Source organism: Capra hircus, chromosome 4 (assembly GCF_001704415.2).
Source record: "Capra hircus breed San Clemente chromosome 4, ASM170441v1, whole genome shotgun sequence".
Classification (NCBI taxonomy): Eukaryota; Metazoa; Chordata; class Mammalia; order Artiodactyla; family Bovidae; genus Capra; species Capra hircus.
In genome coordinates this window covers 28,598,684-28,617,629 of record NC_030811.1, presented here as the reverse complement: position 1 = coordinate 28,617,629, position 18,946 = coordinate 28,598,684, and the positions used below count along the sequence as shown (strand labels likewise).

Genomic DNA, 18,946 nt, shown 5'->3' with positions numbered 1-18,946 from the left:
TCAGAGTCACCCAAGAGGGTGAGGGGAGAATTGGCCTGTCAGTGAGAGAAGAACAAAGCAGAGAGAAGCCAGGTATAGAATGCATTAAAACAAAACCTACCCTAGGTGGCCTGAAGTTTCCTTTGGCAGCCCAAACAGACAAAGGACAGTCAGGTCCTGATGGAATCCTTCATCAGCATTTTCTCATTAAATAATCCAACAGAGTAACACAGGTAAGGGGTTACCTTGCCTCCAGGTAGGGGGTCAGTTGGCCCAAAAGAAACTGCTAACAACTTTATCCAGTTTCCTTTGAAAGTTTCCAGAGATAGAGAACTAGAGCACCTTTGGCCACCTATTTCAATTTGGCATCCTTCTTGCCAAGGAGGCTTTTCCTAACGTCTGGCTCAAATATCTCAGGTATTCCCTGATGCTTTTGTGTGACTCTTCAGTACCCCTTAGTACAGAGCAATTCTGCTCAGCAGCATCCTCATTTGAGAAAATTTCATCAATCTGAAAATAGTCATTAAGCTGTCTCTTACCATTCTCTCGTCTAAACTAAGGGAATTCATACAGAAGCCAGGGGGATGTTATAGACATGAACCAGACTAGATGGTCCCCCAAGACAGCTTCCAAACCAGAAAGACTTTGATTTGAACACTTCTATTTTTTTTAAGTTTTCCATCACTTTGTTCATTTTCGTCATTATATCTGTCATCTATCCAACCTCTCCATATTCTTTTAATATTTTTAAATCTAATAGACACAGAAACAGTTTCTCATAATATTAAATGAAGACTCATTAATTCAGAATAAGCTGGAAAATTCATATCCCACTAAGCAAAAAAACCAGAGTGAAAAATATTTTCAGTTTTTAAAATGTTGCCTATTACCAAAGACTACATAACAAATATTAATAAATAAAATGAGAATGTTAATGAAAAATAAGTTACAATAACTTTATGGGACTTTATGCCTTCAAACTATTGTTTCATATTTATATTCTTTTGCCAATTTTATCTGATATGTAAATGCAATCTATAGGTAATAGATCATCCTAAACCAAAAAGTTTCACGTTATCCTGCTAAATCTGAGCTTTTACTACAATAAGAATTACATATAATTATTCTAAGTCTGCATCAGGCAGTCTGAATTAATGAGACGCTGCTCCATTGTAGCTAGAATAAACCTGACAACTTCAGGGCCATCTTCTAGTCCAGAGTGTCACTCCCATCTACATATTAGTGATAAATACAATTTCCTCACACAGGAACTTTTGTCATAACAGAGCATCCCACATTAAGGAAGTTTCACCAAGTAAATTATATATCTCAAATACCATAGAAACGTCTGATCTGATACATGAGCTAAAAATTCATTAGACTCTCAAAAACTACCTGCTTTGCTTTAAAATCAGCCCAGTTATGTACACATTGCTATATGTAAATGGATAACCAACAAAAACTTATTCTATAGTACATGGAACACTGCTCAGTGTTATGTGCCAGCCTGGATGGGAGAGGGGCCTAGGGGAGAACGGATACTTGTATATGTATGGCTGAGTCCCTTCAATGTCCACCTGAAACCACCACAATATTGTTAACAGACTATACCCCAATACAAAATGGTTTTAGTGTTAAAAAAAATAAAAATTAAAAGAGAATATCACAAGATGCTGAGGACTCAACATGTCATGGGAATTATCATCTGTTTGTTCAGAAAAAAAATCACAAGTAATCCAATTAATTGCTTTAAAAACGTGGAACTAAATCAACACTTGTAGAAACCTAGACACAAACTCCTCTCTTTGGAGAAACTGTGGCCCTGAAAGAGTCTGTGAGTACCTTTACTGGGTTCACTTTCTTCTTAAACCTGCAGCTGGAACCAGGACAACTTATTGTCTTTTCACAATGGTCAGAACTGTCTAGTGCCTTTACCTACCTTAAAAAGTCTTAAAATGTTAGCCACCATGATGGACACGGAGCTCGCAGCAGCACCGATAACACCAGAAATCTTGTCAGGCTTGGTGAAAATGGGCGGATCTCCATTAGCACATTTCACATCCGAAGCATCCTTTTCTATCAAAGCCTGCACAAACGTTAGGGACTGCTCCAAAGCATAGGTGTCCCTGGAGCAGGTGTCGAGGATCCGTACACCCAGAGTGATATTGGAGAGGAGATCTGGGTCCTTATTAATCTGGTCAATTGCATAAAGCATGGCCTCCAATCTGTGGATCCCCTTCTCTTTCTTCAGCTCCCCACAAGGCACCCCTCTCTCTCCCTTTGCATGGACAGGAAAGAGACCTCCCAAAATGATGTCCCCATCCACTCGAATGGAATGGGCATACTCTTGGCTGTGAGTTCTTTGCATCATCGTGAGGATCCAGTAGAACTTGGCCGTCAGGAGAAAGAAACAAGGGCAAGAGGCTGATCGCTTTCCCTCGCATACCATTTTCTCCACGGGCGGTGTTGCAATCCAATACCCAAAATTTATTCTTGCCACAGAAGAAGGGGGACCACCTGAGGCTGCACCTTCTGGAGGCTACCATCAGGGCCCATGGGGAAAAGGCTCTGTGGGTTTTAGCAAGTGTTCTTGATTTGAATGTCACAGTGAATTTCCATCAGATCCCATCAGGTTCTATTTTATTTCCACATAAAGTCAACTTGCCTGGAATGATGCAAAAATCAGAGGAACAGCTGAGGTTCTGAGGTTGGGATGAGGTCACCAATTCATATCCTTGAAGTCAGCCCTGTAGCAGAATTATTCCTGGAGGGCAGAAGGAAGAAAAGAAAGGGTTACATTCAATGGGCCTACATTTTTCACTTCTTAAGCCCTGTTTGCACTGACCTCTTTTTCTGTTGTTTCATTTTCACTATTCAGTAAGAAACTAATTCTTTCTGTCCCCTTATGATTCTGAACACCTGGCTGCACTGCATCTAAACAGAGAGATGGATGACACTTTTGGAGCAAGAGAAACAGAAAAGTTATCAGGAACTAGGCTGACTCTTCCAAATCAGAAAGTGCTTTTATTTACCATTTTATTTCAACAAATCCAATTTCTATGAAGGTAAAAAGCCTGTGATTGATGGTATTATTTCTTTTCAAATCTGTTTTTACTTTTTACAGCTGTCTGAATTTAGCATTTAAATTTTGTCCACAAAATCAGAATGAAAGGCTATTTTCTGTGATGTATTCAACAAGCCAGTCATCTGTTAATGACATTTTTTGGTGCCTCAGATTTCCCGAGGGAAAAAGTGATTATTCAACCACAAAAAAAAAAAGAGAGAGAGAGAGAGAATCCACCCAAGGATCCCAAAATATGTAAGTTTTAGAGCTTATGAAAAGATTAAACATAGACTGTCAGTGATTTCATGTAAATTATCTTATTGTTCTCTGGTAATAAAAAATGACATGAAAATTAAACATATAGGGTGGGTTATGTGTGAAAAAATATTCCTATCACCTTTGTCTGTTTCCTATTAATTTGTCAGAATGGAAGCAATGGGTATGCTTGCAGTTCTGAAGTAAACACTCCTTGATCCTAGAATCACTATGACCAAATCAGAGCTGGAGATGAACTAGAGTTTCTCAATTTTGTCTGACTCAGTGGGAAAAAGAGTCATTTCATCAAGACGAGAAATAACCAAGAGTGAAAACAACTACAAGCAAATCTGTAGAAGTTTATTCTAAGACCTTAACTCTTGAATATTCCATGAGACTTTTTCAAAGGACTTTAGTGGAGGTTTAACTGAAAATGGGAACTGACTTCATGGAAGGGAATTTGATGTTTGAAATGTACATGCAATTAACAGAGTAAACACACCAATGTATTTTGCTAGAATGGGTAATCTAATGTTCATTTCTAACCTATTTATACAAACAAGTTTGGAACCTGAAATGTGGATAATTCTCCTCTACCCTAGTCAACCAACATCTGGTTGTATTTTCCATTCACTTGTTCAATTTCCAGTTCATAAAGTTTTCATCCTGTCCTCACTATCCCAAAGGAGAGGATGGTGCCTCCCTAGAGAACAACTGAACATATGTCCAAAACCCTTCAGAGAAAGCTGCATTTTTTTCAATCTCAGATGAAGAGAGAGGACTCATCAGAGCCCACTGCCTGGAATTTCAGAGTGCACACCTGGAATACATTCAGAAATACAGCCAATGACCCAGTCTGTTGAGACAGTTCTTGTCTGCCCACGATAAGCATTTCCGGACTCTTGACACTTGCCAAGCCCTGGATTTTCCCAATTCTGCCCCAAAATACTCAGTCCTTTTCTGTTTTTTCTCACCACTTGTCAGATGCTCTATCACATGTAATTTTCCTAGCAGCTGCTTCTCCCACAGAAAATCTGATTTGGCAACAGGCTGACCTCAAGGCATTCCACAAGAGGAAAACACTTAGAAAGTCAAGTTGACTTTCTGGATGAAGCCACTGAAGAGATGGACCATAAATTACACCAACCACCCATTAAGAGTATTGTGTTTTACAGTTTTACAAGGAAGACCAGTTAGAAGACAATAAAACCTTAACTCTGACCACTAATTCAGGGCTTGAGACCAAGTCCACAGGGCTGGGCTGACCCTGAGTGTATCCTTTCTGGCAGAGCACAGAATGAATGGATACTCAAAGAAGAGATGATGAAGGGGAAAAGGGAATGTGCTGTTCTTCAAAGACCAGCCTTTCTTCGTTACTCCAAGCCACCTCCCAAGTACTTAAAACACTTCAGAGAATAAATGGTTTTCAATTATAGATGACCATAAACACAGTTCATCTGTTAATTCCAACTCATCCTTACCTCTGCCACTCACATAGCACTAACCTAGTTCCCCTTGCTGTACAGCCCTGGAAATAGTAAAATTGAGTTTCTTTTAAAGGTACCCATCCCATAGGTCTGTTTAGAGCTTTAAGTTAAGGAAAAGTTGGGGAGTGAGTAACAGAGAAACAAGAGCTCGTTTTGTTTAGTGGATGTGATAAGTCCTTCAGGCATGTCCAACTCTTTTCAACCCCATGGACTGTTGCGAGCCAGGCTCCTCTGTCCATGGAATTCTCCAGGCAAGAATACTGGGTTGGGTAGCCATTCCTTCCTCCAGGGGATCTTCCCAACCCAGGGATTGAACCCAGGTCTCCCACATTGCAGGCTTAGCCACCAGGGAAGCCCTTGTTTACTGGATGAATGCTCTTAAATGGAAAACGAGAGGTTCCATTTTGGTTTTTATTTATTGGGCAGTTTACTGGTATTTTTGCTTAAGTTTCCTCCTTTGCAACATAGAATTAATGGCACATAACCTCTCTGAAGCTCAGTTTCTGGTCTGTAAAGGGGTGTCAGAACCCACCGCACGGCACAGGTTATGTCCTGGCACAGGGTAAGTGCTCAGTAAACAGGACCTATCATTGCTAATTTAGTCTGTGGTTCATTTTCCACTGAAACAGAGCAACTGTTTCCATATTTGCCCAGTTGGTGAGGCTGTAACTGAAAATTTCCGTCACTTTAAAAGTAAAATCAGAGCTACTCATAAAATATTGAAATACAGCAGTTATTTCAAAATCTGATACATTGTCATAAGAATCAGACTCCTGATGGCTAGAAGGCTTAGTTTTCCTTTTAAATTCTAAGGGAAAATATATTTGAAAGTTTGTGGAAAACGACATAAATCTGGTGGCATCGTATAATCTTGCATTACCTAATCTTGCTCCTGGGCAATTCTTGGGAGCTTTCATCTAAACTCATCCTAGTCAGAGTCGATGAATTTTAACAAAATAATGACCTTTTTGTGCTACCGAGCCAAATAGCTCTACTTCAGGTTCTGGGCTTGATTTAAAATCAGTTTTTCTCTGAAACTGACCTTCCTCTGGGTCTCAATACAAACCCGCCTGAGCTGATGGACTTCTTCAAATAGGTGTGAGGTCCACACTCCTGAAAACATCCTCTGAGAGGAGCAGACACCTTCCACTACTTCTGAGCCCTCAGAAGGGCCTTTCAGGAGGCTTAACCATTAAATGCCCATGCAGCCCTGTTCATTACCTCCCAGCCAGTCCTACATACATGGTATATGGGTACCCTGCAAAGCATTAGCACTTCCATTAGCCAACGCACTGGCCCAAGTCTGCTGGGGAGCAAGCCCCCTGGCTGGGATCTGAATCTGGTTCCAGCTATTTCCTGAAAGTATGGACAGCTCCTCCAGGGCCAAGACCCTGAATTCTGCTTCTTTTTATTTTCTAGGTACCTTCTCTGTGCATGCTTACTAAATCACTTCAGTCATGTCCAACTCTTTGCAACCCTGTAGACTATAGCCTGCCAGGCTCTTCTGTCCATGGGATTCTGCAAAGAATACTGGGGTGGGCAGCCATTTTTTCCTCCATGGGATGTTCCGAGCCCAGGGATTGAACCCATGTCTCTTATGTCTCCTACACTGGCAGGTGGGTTCTTTACCACTAGCACAACCCAGTAAGCCCTACCTACTCTGTATCAAAGACTCACCTAACAGAGTATCCATTGAATTTTCATACACCAAGCTCTTACGTAAATGAGAGGAAAAAAAGGTTCAAAGAGGTTGAAGACAGCCCAAAGCCCTGAATGGCACCACAGGCAAAGTCCTCCGGGGGGGTCCTGCCCTTTAAGGAAACCCCCCAGAGCTGCAGAGACTGCCTGGGACAACACAAGGAGTAGGCCCTGCCCCTCCACTGAAGTCTTTCAGAAACAGGCGCAGCTTTGTAGACCAGCTCTTTAAGAAAAACAATGCACTCATTAGGAGGGGTCACCTGGGGGCATTTCCAGGGCAGGGTGATTTCTGAATCTTTCAAAGGACTGAGAATATCAAATGCAGTTTGTCCAAACGCCTCAGCTTCAAATCAGTTTTCCCAGGCAGCCTGATGACGGTGAGAACAAAACCACCAAGCCCTGTGGTGGGGGGTTGGTGAGGAGTGGGGGTTGGGGGCGGGGGGTGGATCTATCAGGAGCTGTCACCAGGTCTTCCTCCAGCACTTGGCTAGTGCTTTTGAAACACGACAGGGTAAAATCCTTACAGGAACAGAAATAGCCAAGGATTGTAATCATTTTCTCATAAAAAGGCCAAACAGCCTCCCTCTGCTGGAATCTATTCAGCTCTTTAACAAAAAGGTTAAACCAAATATTGTCATCAATTCACAAAATTGCAAATTTGGCAGTTTCTCCCCACACTTGCAGCCCTTTTTCGGCTGCTATAGAAAATGCATCAGATTTGTTTGTCACCTCCTCTGCCATCATAGGTGTGCACAGCCCTGGAATTCTGGTTGAGGCAGAGTGAGGATGGGCTCGACAGGCTAGACTCTCTTACCAGACTCCCTGGTAAGAGAGTCCCAGATTTGGATCCTTGGGAAACAGTGTCAGACTTTATTTTGGGGGGCTCCAAAATCACTGCAGATGGTGATTGCAGCCATGAAATTAAAAGACACTTACTCCTTGGAAGAAAAGTTATGAGCAACCTAAATAGTATATTCAAAAGCAGAGACATTACTTTGCCGACTAAGGTCCGTCTAGTCAAGGCTATGGTTTTTCCTGTGGTCATGTATGGATGTGAGAGGTGGACTGCAAAGAAGGCTGAGCACCGAAGAATTGATGGTTTTGAACTGTGGTGTTGGAGAAGACTCTTGAGAGTCCCTTGGACTGCAAGGAGATCCAACCAGTCCATTCTGAAGGAGATCAGCCCTGGGATTTTTTTGGAAGAAATGATGCTAAAGCTGAAACTCCAGTACTTTGGCCACCTCATGCAAAGAGTTGACCCATTGGAGAAGACTTTGATGCTGGGAGGGATTGGGGGCAGGAGGAGAAGGGGACGATAGAGGATGAGATGGCTGGATAGCATCACTGACTCGATGGACGCGAGTCTGAGTGAACTCCAGGAGTTGGTGATGGACAGGGAGGCCTGGCATGCTGCGATTCATGGGGTCGCAAAGAGTCGGACACGACTGAGCGACTGAACTGAACTGAACTGAACTGACAGTCCCTGGCTGGTGACACTCAACATGTCACTTCACCTCTGTTTGCTTCCATTTCCTCATCTGTGAGATGAGTGCGACGGACCATATAATCTCTAAGGTGTCTTCCAGCTTCCCGTTCTGAGGTTCTATTATTTAATAATAAAGGAATATGAGATTATGCTCAAAACACCAGAGCAAGACTTTGCCAACAGAACACAATAACTGATTTTGTTTGCAAGCTGAGTGGCTTTTTCCCATCAGTAAGAAAGGATTGTGAAAGCTCTTCTCTAGGAGCAGGTCCCACATTAAGAAAATCTGATACAGGAGAAGCTCAACTTACTAAACAGATAAATTAAAAGGTGGTTATTTGCATTACAAAAGAATTCACCACGGGTTTCCTTTAAATAGCTAAATCCCCCCATGCATTTAAAATGCAATCTGATTTAGTAGAATTCAATTTGTGCCATTTTTTTTATTTTTAATAACACAGCCATTGCATAAAAAGACCACATTTAAAGTAATGAGAAGCCACTTTTATAATATGTATCATATAAGAAGAGGGGAAGGGGTGAAACCAACATTTATTGAGTGCTACAATGTGCCTGCAACCCACTCCAGTACTCTTGCCTGGGAAATCCCATGGACAGAGGAGCCTGGTAGGCTACAGTCCATCGGGTCGCAAAGAGTCAGACACAACTGACCGACTAAACAACAAACACAACATGCCTGGAGCCTCACATATGTTATCTCATTTCCACTGCACAATACACCCAGTGAGGTTGTATCACAGCCTCCATTGGGGATATAAGGAATCTAAAAGTAAAAGGATTATATGACTATGTCTAAAATCTTGGGCACAAATTCACACGGACTGATTCTACCTTCTTTCCCTTACCTCACACTCTTGGGTGCAGCAGGCTGTGATGGATGGCTAGCTGACCTTGATTTGAAGGTTTGAACTGTGAGTGTGCCATCCTAGGGTCTGAGAAGTGCCCCCCAGCACTCACTCCACAGCACAGGGTAAGTCACTAACCTGGGACCAGTTTGTTTCTAAACTGAGGGATGACTTCTGGCCACCTCCCAGGGTTTTGAAATCAAATGATACAATGTATATCAAAGTACTTCATAAACTGCCAAGTGCTATAAGAATGCACAGGGACCCTATTCTTTAACAATCAGTCCTACAATTGAAATAGTTTACTGATGTATTGTGCTTAGAAGACTTGGAAGCCCTGAAGAAAAAACACTTCTCCATCATACACAGGGCTGGTCAGACCTTAACAAGTCATGTGTCCAATGAATCAAAAGAAAACTGGAAGGAAGGACATAAGAGGAAAGTCAATGGAGATCAACATCTGGCTGGAGAGCCGAAGTTCATGGACACTTGAAGCATCCAAGAGGGCTATTCTGGAGAATGTGGTGACAAGATATTCTTCTGTAGGGAGAAGAGGACAAGAGGAAGCCTTCCTAAGTTGTATGCAGGATATGATGCAGAGCTTCTACCACTAAGGCTTTTACCACCGGAAAAGTTGGCCAATAAACAGCCAGAAGACTTCTGTCTGCAGATATACCTTTGCCTGGAAAAGTATGTGCGCAGTAATTTGCACGTACTCCTCTTTAGGCTCTCCTACATCTTCACACTTGCGCACACCTGTTCCCTCCTCCCCCAGACCTGGATCTCCCCTCCGTCAGGGCTGATGTGTATGTTCTGCAGGTCAAAATCTTAAGACTTGGTTCTCCTGTTACTTTGGCCCTCCCCAGGCAGGGAGCAAATTCATCAACAGGGATCAAAACCTGCAGATGCATTACTTGTCATCCCCCAACTGGAACATCTGCATTTTATAAGACTGTTTCCAGGAGATCCACAATGTCTTTACCAAAGAAATGTCTCTAATAGTGATTAGGACTGACACTGTAACAAGCCAAAGTGGGGAGTGACCCTGAGTCTGGAGCCTCTCAGATCCCTCCCACAGCAACGCCCACCACTGGGAAGGCAGGTCCTGGGAGAAGAATGCGCCGTGCTCAAGGTCCTCCATCAGGGAGTGAGTTATCACAACTTAAATTCAAGTACTAAGTAGAAATGAAAATCAAAGCAAAGAACTCTCTGAGCTAAGAAAGAAAGGAGGAAGAAGGGAGAGGGGGAAGCAGGAAAGGAAGGGAGAAAGGGAGGGAGGAGGAAAGAAAGAAAAGAAAGGGAGGGAAGGAGGGAGAGAGGGAAGAAGGAGAGAACGGGAAAAGATAGTTCAAATCTAAATTTCTAAATCTAAATCCAAACCTAAATTTAGCAGACAGAACCCTGCCCTCCTTGGGATGGAAACATTATAATTCAGCTGATTCTCCATTGACATCCATTTCTCCCAGAATATCATGGGGTGACCATGCCCCCACCAGAGCAAACCACATGAGTGAGTCTGGCAATGTCCAACCAGGTCCTGTCAAGAAAACATCAGCAATTACCTGAACCTTAAGACACCAGCCTATTCAACAGGCATGGAGATGTGGCCAGATCTTTGTTGTGGGTCCAGTTAAGAGATAAGTCCATGCAACCATTTCTTTTTAAGATACTGGGACAGCGCAACCCCACTCCCCGGATGAAAGCAAAGTCCTCTTTCTGTTGGGCATCCTAACTACAGGAGGAAGAGGATGAGAAAGGAAGTTGGAGGGAGGAAAAAAAAAATCCTTGTGACCCTGTACACATGTGTACAGTGTCCTGTGTCTCATGCCCTGAAGATAGTGGAACGGTTCTTCCACAATGATTGGCATGAGATGTTGCCAGTGTGAATGTCAGCGGGTTGTTGCTGCACAAATACCAATTAAACAAGCCCCACAACAGCTGCAACCTGCCCAGCCAACTCTGAAAACAGCACATCTCTCCAGACCTCTAACTTTCTCCCTCACTCACTGGAGCCCAACTCTTCCTTTTATTATTCCTTTTGGCATTAGATGTTTTTAGAATTATTCAAGTAGTAATAATTTGTAAAAGGAGCAGGAGGGCAGAACTAGTTAGCACCAACCAAATAGAACAAATGGAGCCTAAATAACAGTAAAGAGCTGTGTTCTCAGCATCTTTTTCTTTATTCTAGATAAATCCTCTGCCTGCCAGGAGCCTCCTCTTATCTGTTCCTCCCCAAATCCCCGGTTTAAAGGCAAGATTTCTTTGTCTTTATCCCAAGTATGATACAACCTGTAAGTTGACTCTGAAATGAAAAAACTGCATTAAAAAAAATCTTACTTCATTTTCCCTGGTGGGTAAAGCTTTTCCCTTTAAAATCATCAAACCACATATTTTCAAGAACCAGGCAATGAATTTCATACAGTTGATTCTGTCTCCGACAGAGATCTTTCAGGGCATCAGTCACAAGCAAGTGACCGAGGTAAACTAACGTGGTTTCTGTAGCCATTTGCAATTATTGACAAACAATTTCATAACGGAAAATGGAAATTACAGTCGAGTGCAATAAACTGTTTATCCAAGATCTACCTGCTGGTGGCTCTTTTTCTCTCTTTTTTATTTGTTTCTTTCAAGCGAAACAGCAGCTATCATCGCATGCATTTCTCCCGTTTAAGATGTGTCTTATCAGAATCTCCACCACCAACCCGGTTTTCCAGTTCGTCTGCTGGCAGGATTTGTATTCAATCGCGGTGGTGGCAGAGACGGTAGCTTATTCTTGGGTGTTTGCGAGACTCCCATGCCGTCAGGTCTACGGGAAGGGATCACCCCCAAATGGCAAATAGGGCATTTACTCCTCCTCAAGCGGGACTCGCTTCGGGGTCTGAGGGTTTGGGGCTTCTGCAGCTGGCGGGTGGGTCTGTTTTCATCCCCACTCTCCTAGGCGCTCACATACTCTCTGATCCTAGGCTCCGCAATTTGGGCCACCAGGAAAACAAGTCTTCAGGGCAGCCTGGAGGGCGGAGGGGTGTGGGGGGTGGGGTCTTGCGCAGTTGGGTGACTCGCACACCCTTCTGCATTTCATTTGCACCAAGGGAGCGAGTTCGACAGATGTTGGGGGTGGAAGAGAGGGGGTCTGTTATATTTTCACCAACTGTACGAACCTCTAGGGATCTCCGAGCTGTTTGGCTGAGCAGCTGGGCTTGCTCTCGGTGCGGCTCAGAGGGTTCTCTACCTCTGCCGAGATTTCAGCCCGCAGCCACTCACCCCACCCCCGCTCCCCTCTTCCCTGCCGCATCTTCCTTTTTCTTCTCAGTTCCTTCGGCTGTTGAACCCAGGCTCCGGGTAGAGCCAGGGCCTTAGGAGAACTACCCAGTCCTCTGGCTTTCCCGCGCCGCCGGGGTATTGCGGCGCCGCCCCAGTCCCCCCGCGCGCCTGGGCAATCTAGGTTCCGCGCGCGACCGGGCAGGGAGCGCCTCCTCCCCCGACGCACCTGGCACCCAGAGTACCCACGCCCCGCGCGGGTCGGTGTCAAATTGGGGCCACGCTGGCTGCAGGTGCTTCGGAGGAGCTGTCGGGTGCCTCGCCTTTGCTTTTTAAACTCAAGATTCCTGAGACCATTCCTTCCGCCTTCCCCCGCCCCGCCCCCCGCCATCCCCAGTAGGACACGGAACTCCAATGTTTTCCCAAAAGCCGAAAAGGGGCGGGGGGGCGGGGGGGAATCCCAGTCTCACAGGGCTAACTCGGTGAATGCAAACTCGAGGCAGACGTATCCTATGTCACGATGTGGGGTCCCGCGAACGCCTCAAGTACCCGGCTTCTCCCGCGACCCCTCATCTTCCCTAGATCCTGGTTAGCTTCATCCAGCCCCACGCTCAAGAAGGAGGGGGGCTGGGGTTACCCCAACTCATCCTGGAAGCCTGTAACTTCGAAAATCCCTCCCGTTACATTCGCAGAACGGAGGTACCTCGTCATCTCGGCGGGGCAAGTCCGGATTCCGCCAGGAGTAGGTCCGGGAGGTCACCCGGGCAGGCAGTCCAAGGAAGAACGCTTTACAATCCTGCCGCCGCGCGCCCCATCTGAGCACTCTAGGCGCGCCTGCCCCTTCCCATCACCCTTCAGTCTCTCATTCGCCGACTAAACTTTTGGAGGACCACATCTCCAAGCCTCGGGAGTTTCATGCTAAAGCCTCCCTCTTTCCCGAACCTCTTCACTGGAATGTAATCACGGGAAGATAAGAGGGGTGGCTGCCTTGTTCTTTGCAACGTAAAATCAACAGACACCCAATCAAGCTCCAATGCCCGGCCAGCCCCTCGCCCCCTGGTGCCCACTCTCCCTCGCCTCCCCCCCATTCCCGTCACCTCCGCCCACTAGTTCTCTCTCAGACTCCGGGTGCGCAAGGCCATCTACTTGGACTCCGGAAAAGCAGATCACTAAAGTGATCTGAAAGAGACGGTGCACCTGCCTGGCCACTGGGTGGTTTGGGGGAAGAAAACGTAAAGAGGAATAAAAACGGGGCAATTTTCTTTTTTTTTCCGCAAGCACAGCCTTTGGGGAGAGTTCAGGGGTGGGGAGCTTTTTTTTCTTCTTCCTGTGGTTGGGCACTTGCTTTCCTCTTTTCCTCCTTCCACTGCTCGGCAAGTCTTACCCTGCTCCCCGCAGAGGGCGCGGTGAGAAAGCCCGCTGGGGGCCCGCCGCTCCATGTCAGAGCCGCTGCCGCGCGAGGCGAGCACCTCGGCCGCACTTGTGGCTGGTCTCGGGGCTGAGGGGGCTGAGCTGGCCCTGTCGGCGCCAAGTCTCTTCCATGTGAATAACAAATACTCCCACCGGCGGCCGCGATTGGTCTGCGCGCCGCGCCTCCCGATCCTCCGCCTGCGGCCATTCACCCCGCGCGGCGCGCGGAGCCGCGGCCGGGATCGCGCCCGGGATCGCCAATCGCTTCGCGCCAACCAGTCACCCCGGGAAGCGGGAGGAGGAACTCCGAGGGGCGGGAGCCCCTGGATTTCGGTGTCTCGGAGCTGCCCGTGCGCGGGCAGGGAAAGGGTCACTCAGCCGGCAGATTCCCTCTCCGCGCTACATCATCTCAGTCCTCAGCGATGCGGGGAACAGAAATGTCAATAGTTCTGATTTTTAAAAATCACCCTATCCGCCCTGCCCCCAACAAAAAAGGGAGGGCCCAAAGACGCGGGGCGGGGCGGGGGAGGGGGAGGATAGTGGCAGGGAGGGTAGGAAGAAGTGCGGGCGGCTGGAAGGAGGAATATGGCTGTGAAGCAGCTAAGTGCCTCCGAATGCCAGAAGAGTTCGGGACCGCACGGTAAGCGCCTCACCAAGGCCACCCGGAGCCCGAAGTCGGGACCGCGAGCCCGGGGCTCGCCTTCATCAACGCCGCTCCGAAAAGGGTCCCGGCGAAGAATACACGGTAGACAGCACCTGTCCCGCCCCACGCTTTCCTGTCGGGGATGCTCAAAGTAAAGCCTCCAGCCACGCGCTTCCCCTGCAAAGTTTGCTCGCGCCGCGCTGCTGCTCAACCGTTTGTCTTGCCCGGCGGCTCTGGCGATCATCTCCCTGCCCTTGACTCCCACGGCGCCGTCTATCGAGCCCCTGCAGCCCAAGCCCGGACGCAAGACCCGCCGGCTACCGGCCCTGAGCATAAGGGGGTGCGGGCCGGCACGATAGCCGGCGTCTTATTGAGGTGATTTTAGCAGCCGCAGATGCGGGGCTGGAAAATCCTGGAGACCCGCGCCCCCAGCTCCTGGGTTCCCGAGGGGAAATCGGGAGTCCCTTCGCCTCCAGCTGATGCAAGCCCATCGGACTCTACGACCACGGCCCAGCGGCCCTCCCGCACGAGTTACCGCCCAGGCACCCCGCACCTGTTTGAAAAAAGAAGAGGGAGCCCCCTCGCCGCCCAGCGCCTGGGGGAGCTGCGGCCCACCCAACCTTGTGTTGGTGAGAAAGTTCCATCTAGAGGCGGCCGCACGCAACTGCAGCACGCGCCCCAGGCCCGACCTCCTGCCCTGGCCGCCAAGTGAGCCCAGGACAGAGCGCCTCCTCTCTCCACCGTCCAGACCGCGTGGGAACGTGGAGGAGAAAGGAACCGCCAGTGGAAGATGGGGAGGACTGACGAGGGGAGGACAGACCCGGTGCAAGGCAGGCCTTCTCTCCCCAGTAGGCATCTCTGCAATGAATTACACCTTTCAAAGCATCATGAACTTCGTAAGCATGATGACAGGTACCTTGCATTAATCTCTGTATATTGCTTATCCTGTGTGGGCTTCTTTCGCTCTCACATCAACTGTCAAGTGATCAAAATTACTAAGTCCACTCTACAGGTGAAGAAGGAAACTGAGGCTTAGAGACACAACTGGAAAGCCCTCGAGCCAGAAATCAGAGCTGCCCGGCTTCCAAGCCCCATACACACTTCTTATCTGGGGCTGTTGCATTAATGTACTAAGTTTCCTGTTTCATAAAGCCACACTCACTCTTTGTCACGTAGAAAAATCTACAAGTTTGCAGCTCAGCAGACCTCTTCTCTGTTCATTTCTATCTCTTCCCATTCCTTTTCTCTCCCAACACATGAGGGGCTGTTGGGAGGATGGAGAGTTTAGAGAGAGAAAATGGGCTGGATCCCCTGTCCTCAAGTTTATACCCGGGAATCCTCAATTCACTGTGAATGCACAGTGTAGCCTTGAAGGGAGTGACCAGCAGACAGTGCAGCCTGGGGCAGTGCAGAGAGAAAAAGCCTTCATTGATACAGAGATGGGGCTGGGAGGGCTCATGGGCCACATGTCTGCACATGAAGTTTGGGGGACTTTCTTAACCCACTGAAAGGGATCCCTCCTCCCCCAGGTGTGGGAAGGTAAACTCAGAAGCCTGATTCCATAGTCAACAGCCCACCCCACCCCACACTGTAGACTGGTGATATCTGTCTCAGCTTTACCATGTGAGCATTAACACGTTTGGGGGGAAAAAAAGAGAGAGAGATAGAGGGGAAGACAGGCAGAGTCAGCCCAAAGGTACGTGTGCCCACAGAGCTACTGACTGCACGGTAGCCTTCAGGATCTGCTAGAGACCAGCCATGGGGCCAGCAGGGCTGTCACCCAGGTGAGCACAGAGGGCAGCGCCCTGGCAATCTGGTGGGCCCATGTCAGAAACAAGGACAGCACAGCTGGCTGTGGTTTTGGAGGGCTGGCCAGGCAGAGTGAGCTGTTCAGGGAGAAATGCCTAATGAGCCTGCTTTTCTTCTTCCTCTATTGATCACTGCCTGTGGAGAACTGGTGCCCTGCACACAAGCACATACATGGCAGCCTCTTCTGGTGCAGCCCTCTGAAAGATGAGCAGAACTGACCTCTCCCGGGAACGTATTGGGCTTCCCTGGTTACTCAGACGGTAAAGAATCTGCCTGCAATGCGGGAGACCTAGGTTTGATCCCTGGGTCAGGAAGACCCCCTTGGAGAAGGATATGGCAACCCACTCCAATATTATTGCCTGCAGAATCCCATGGACAGAAGAGCCTGGCGGGCTACATACAGTTCACGCCATCACAGAGTCAGACACAACCAAGCAACTAACACATACAGGGGAAAGTATAATTCTGATGTTCAGTTCTGCATCCTCTTTAAATCTCGAAAGTCAGAACAGGGCTATCATCCCAATCCTACATGAAATCTGGTCCATAGAGAACAGATTCATTCTACATATCTAAGAGTGTTTCTAGTGACTTTATCTGGTGGCCCCTGAGCAAGTGACAAGCTTATACACAGGTTAGAATCCAGACAGACTGAAAGCCACGTCAGGGCACAGGAAGAGAGACCGTCTCCAGGAGTCACTGGTCCCTGTCAATGACAGTCACATGAAAAAGGCAGTCGGCAGTCCCAGCTGGACTCAGCCTGCTCTCATCCTACGGCTCCTCTCACCTTTTGCTGCAGCCCACGTCAGCAGCTCATTCCAGAACCACCAGCCTGGTCCCGCCTTGGACTACCACACCACAGTAGGAAATGTGTCTTTGGAAAGTGTCTGACCTCATCATCCATCCCACCCCCAAATATTTATGCCAGCCAAATCTATTTCCTGATGGTTAATCCTCCAAGAAGATTTGCCTGTAATCTCCTCACTTTTCCATTGATTTTAAACGTGAAAAACTGCCCATGTGTTAGAAAATGCAAAAAACAATGCCATATGTTTGGGGTCCATTTAACTCAAGCTGTGATATGTATTTCACACATGGAGATTTATGCCACAATTCCTGCTTTGGGGTACTCACTGAGACTCAGAAACTTGCGGCTACTCACCCAGGAGGAATACTGATGGCAGGAAGCTCCCACATGGGACAAAGCTGACAGAGTAAAGTGGGAATAAAATTTATTTCTTCTGGAAACTCAGACTCTCTCTATATATATATATTTTAGCTAGACCGTCTGCAAGTGGTGGTGAGTGTACCAGTGTGGATTTTGCTCAGTTTATGAAAGCCCTGGCTCCTGGAAGCAAGATTAGACGTGTGAGATTGACAGACAGGGCCAATGAAGTTCAAGTGTGCCCCTCCCCATACTATCAGCCCACCCCTACCTGCAGGCACCATGGAAGCGGTTTCCTGAGAGAGGACTGATGACAGTGTGTATGCGCATCCCTGCTGGCTTCAGCTGGGCTCCTCCAGAAGCACAACCTGAGATTTAAGGGCAGGCAGCTTATTTAAGAAGGGGCTTTCCTGGTAGCTCAGATGGCAAAGAATCTGCCTGCAATGCAGAAGACCTAGGTTCAGTCTCCGGGTCAGGAAGATCCCCTGGAGAAGGGAATGGCAACTCACTCCAGTATAGTTTATTTAAGAGGTAAAGGAAAGGAACTTCCCCAGTGGTCCTATGGTTAAGACTTTGCCTCCAATGCAGGGGATGTGGGTTTGATTCCTGGTTGGGGAGCTAAGATCCCATGTGCCTCTTAGCCAAAAAACAGAAGCAATATTGTAACATATTCAATACTCTTTTAAAAAATGATCCTTCTTAAAAAAAAAAAAAAGGTGAAGAAGGGCCCAGTAGTGGAGTGAGCAATTGAGCCACAATAGAGTACATTATCAAGCCAGCTGCCCCTGTGGAGCCTGGGGAATTTTCATGTTTTGCAAACATTCCAGCTGACTCTGATGACTTTCCCTAAAATGGGAAACCCACTGCTTTCAGGAAATCATTCTCCTCACAATCAACAAGCAGCATATTTAAATACATAAAAACTTACTTGGAAAGCCTAGGGAAACAGACCTTAAAACTCAAGAATCCCTGGAGGAGAGAGGCCCGTGCCACCCAAGTCTGTGGTCACAGAAGCTCCTCATTCTCTTTTCCACTCTTTTTAAACCAAGAAAGTTCCACCCAGTATTTTCTGAGGGGAAAAAAGGGTGAGTCTCTGCTGCCCTAAATTTGTTGTTAACGAGTCCTTTCATTTTCACCTTTTAACATTTCTACACCTCAATTTCTTATGGGTGTGGCAGAGACCTGTCCAACCAAGATTCATCAGTAGTGTGAAGTTGCCACAAGAAAGTGATGCGTGCGCACGCGCACACACACACACACACACACACACACACACACACACACACACGGGCTATATTTCCCTACCTTCCTTGCATCTAGGATCCAGGCAGAGCCATGTGTCTACTCTTTGTAGAATGAATGAACAGAAGTGATGCAGATCAATTCTGGCCCAAAGAAATCAAGAAGAAAATGCTTCCTCACCCTCTCTTTCCCCTTCTTCCAGTGGGAAGCAGAGATTTCCATGGTCCTAGGATTGGCAGCTCAAGATGGAAGGGCCCTGGGTCCTCCAATTGCCAAGCTGAGGAATGCACCCTGCTTACCAGAACATCCACACTGAATTGTTGGGAGAGCAAGAAACTCTCACGTGTTGTCACTGAAATTTAAAGATTCAATTGTTATAGAACCTAATTGTTACTCCAATAAGGTGGTGTTGGAGGAGGTCATCAAGAAGCCGTGACCTCTTGACCAGCAAGCTGACCCCAGACAATCAGGGGTCCCTCACTCCCCTCACCTGCCCCTTGAGTGTACAGCTGCCTCTCGTTCCCATGCTAGCAGCTGCTTCAAGGTCATGGCCACAACTGTGAGAGAGTGAGGTGCTGTTGAGC

General features: G+C 47.2%; 1 protein-coding gene across 1 annotated transcript in view; it reads right to left on the bottom strand.

Annotated features, from left to right (window-relative positions):
• The window catches only part of GRM8 (glutamate metabotropic receptor 8), an 880,134-nt gene extending 866,457 nt beyond the window's left edge, over positions 1-13,677 (bottom strand). The window contains exons 1-2 of the mRNA XM_018046971.1: positions 13,478-13,677; positions 1,919-2,743 (exon numbers count right to left, since the gene is read on the bottom strand). Of these exons, the coding sequence (XP_017902460.1) occupies positions 1,919-2,428 (510 nt within the window). The 5' untranslated portion in view covers positions 2,429-2,743; positions 13,478-13,677. The remainder of the gene's footprint in view (positions 1-1,918; positions 2,744-13,477) is intronic.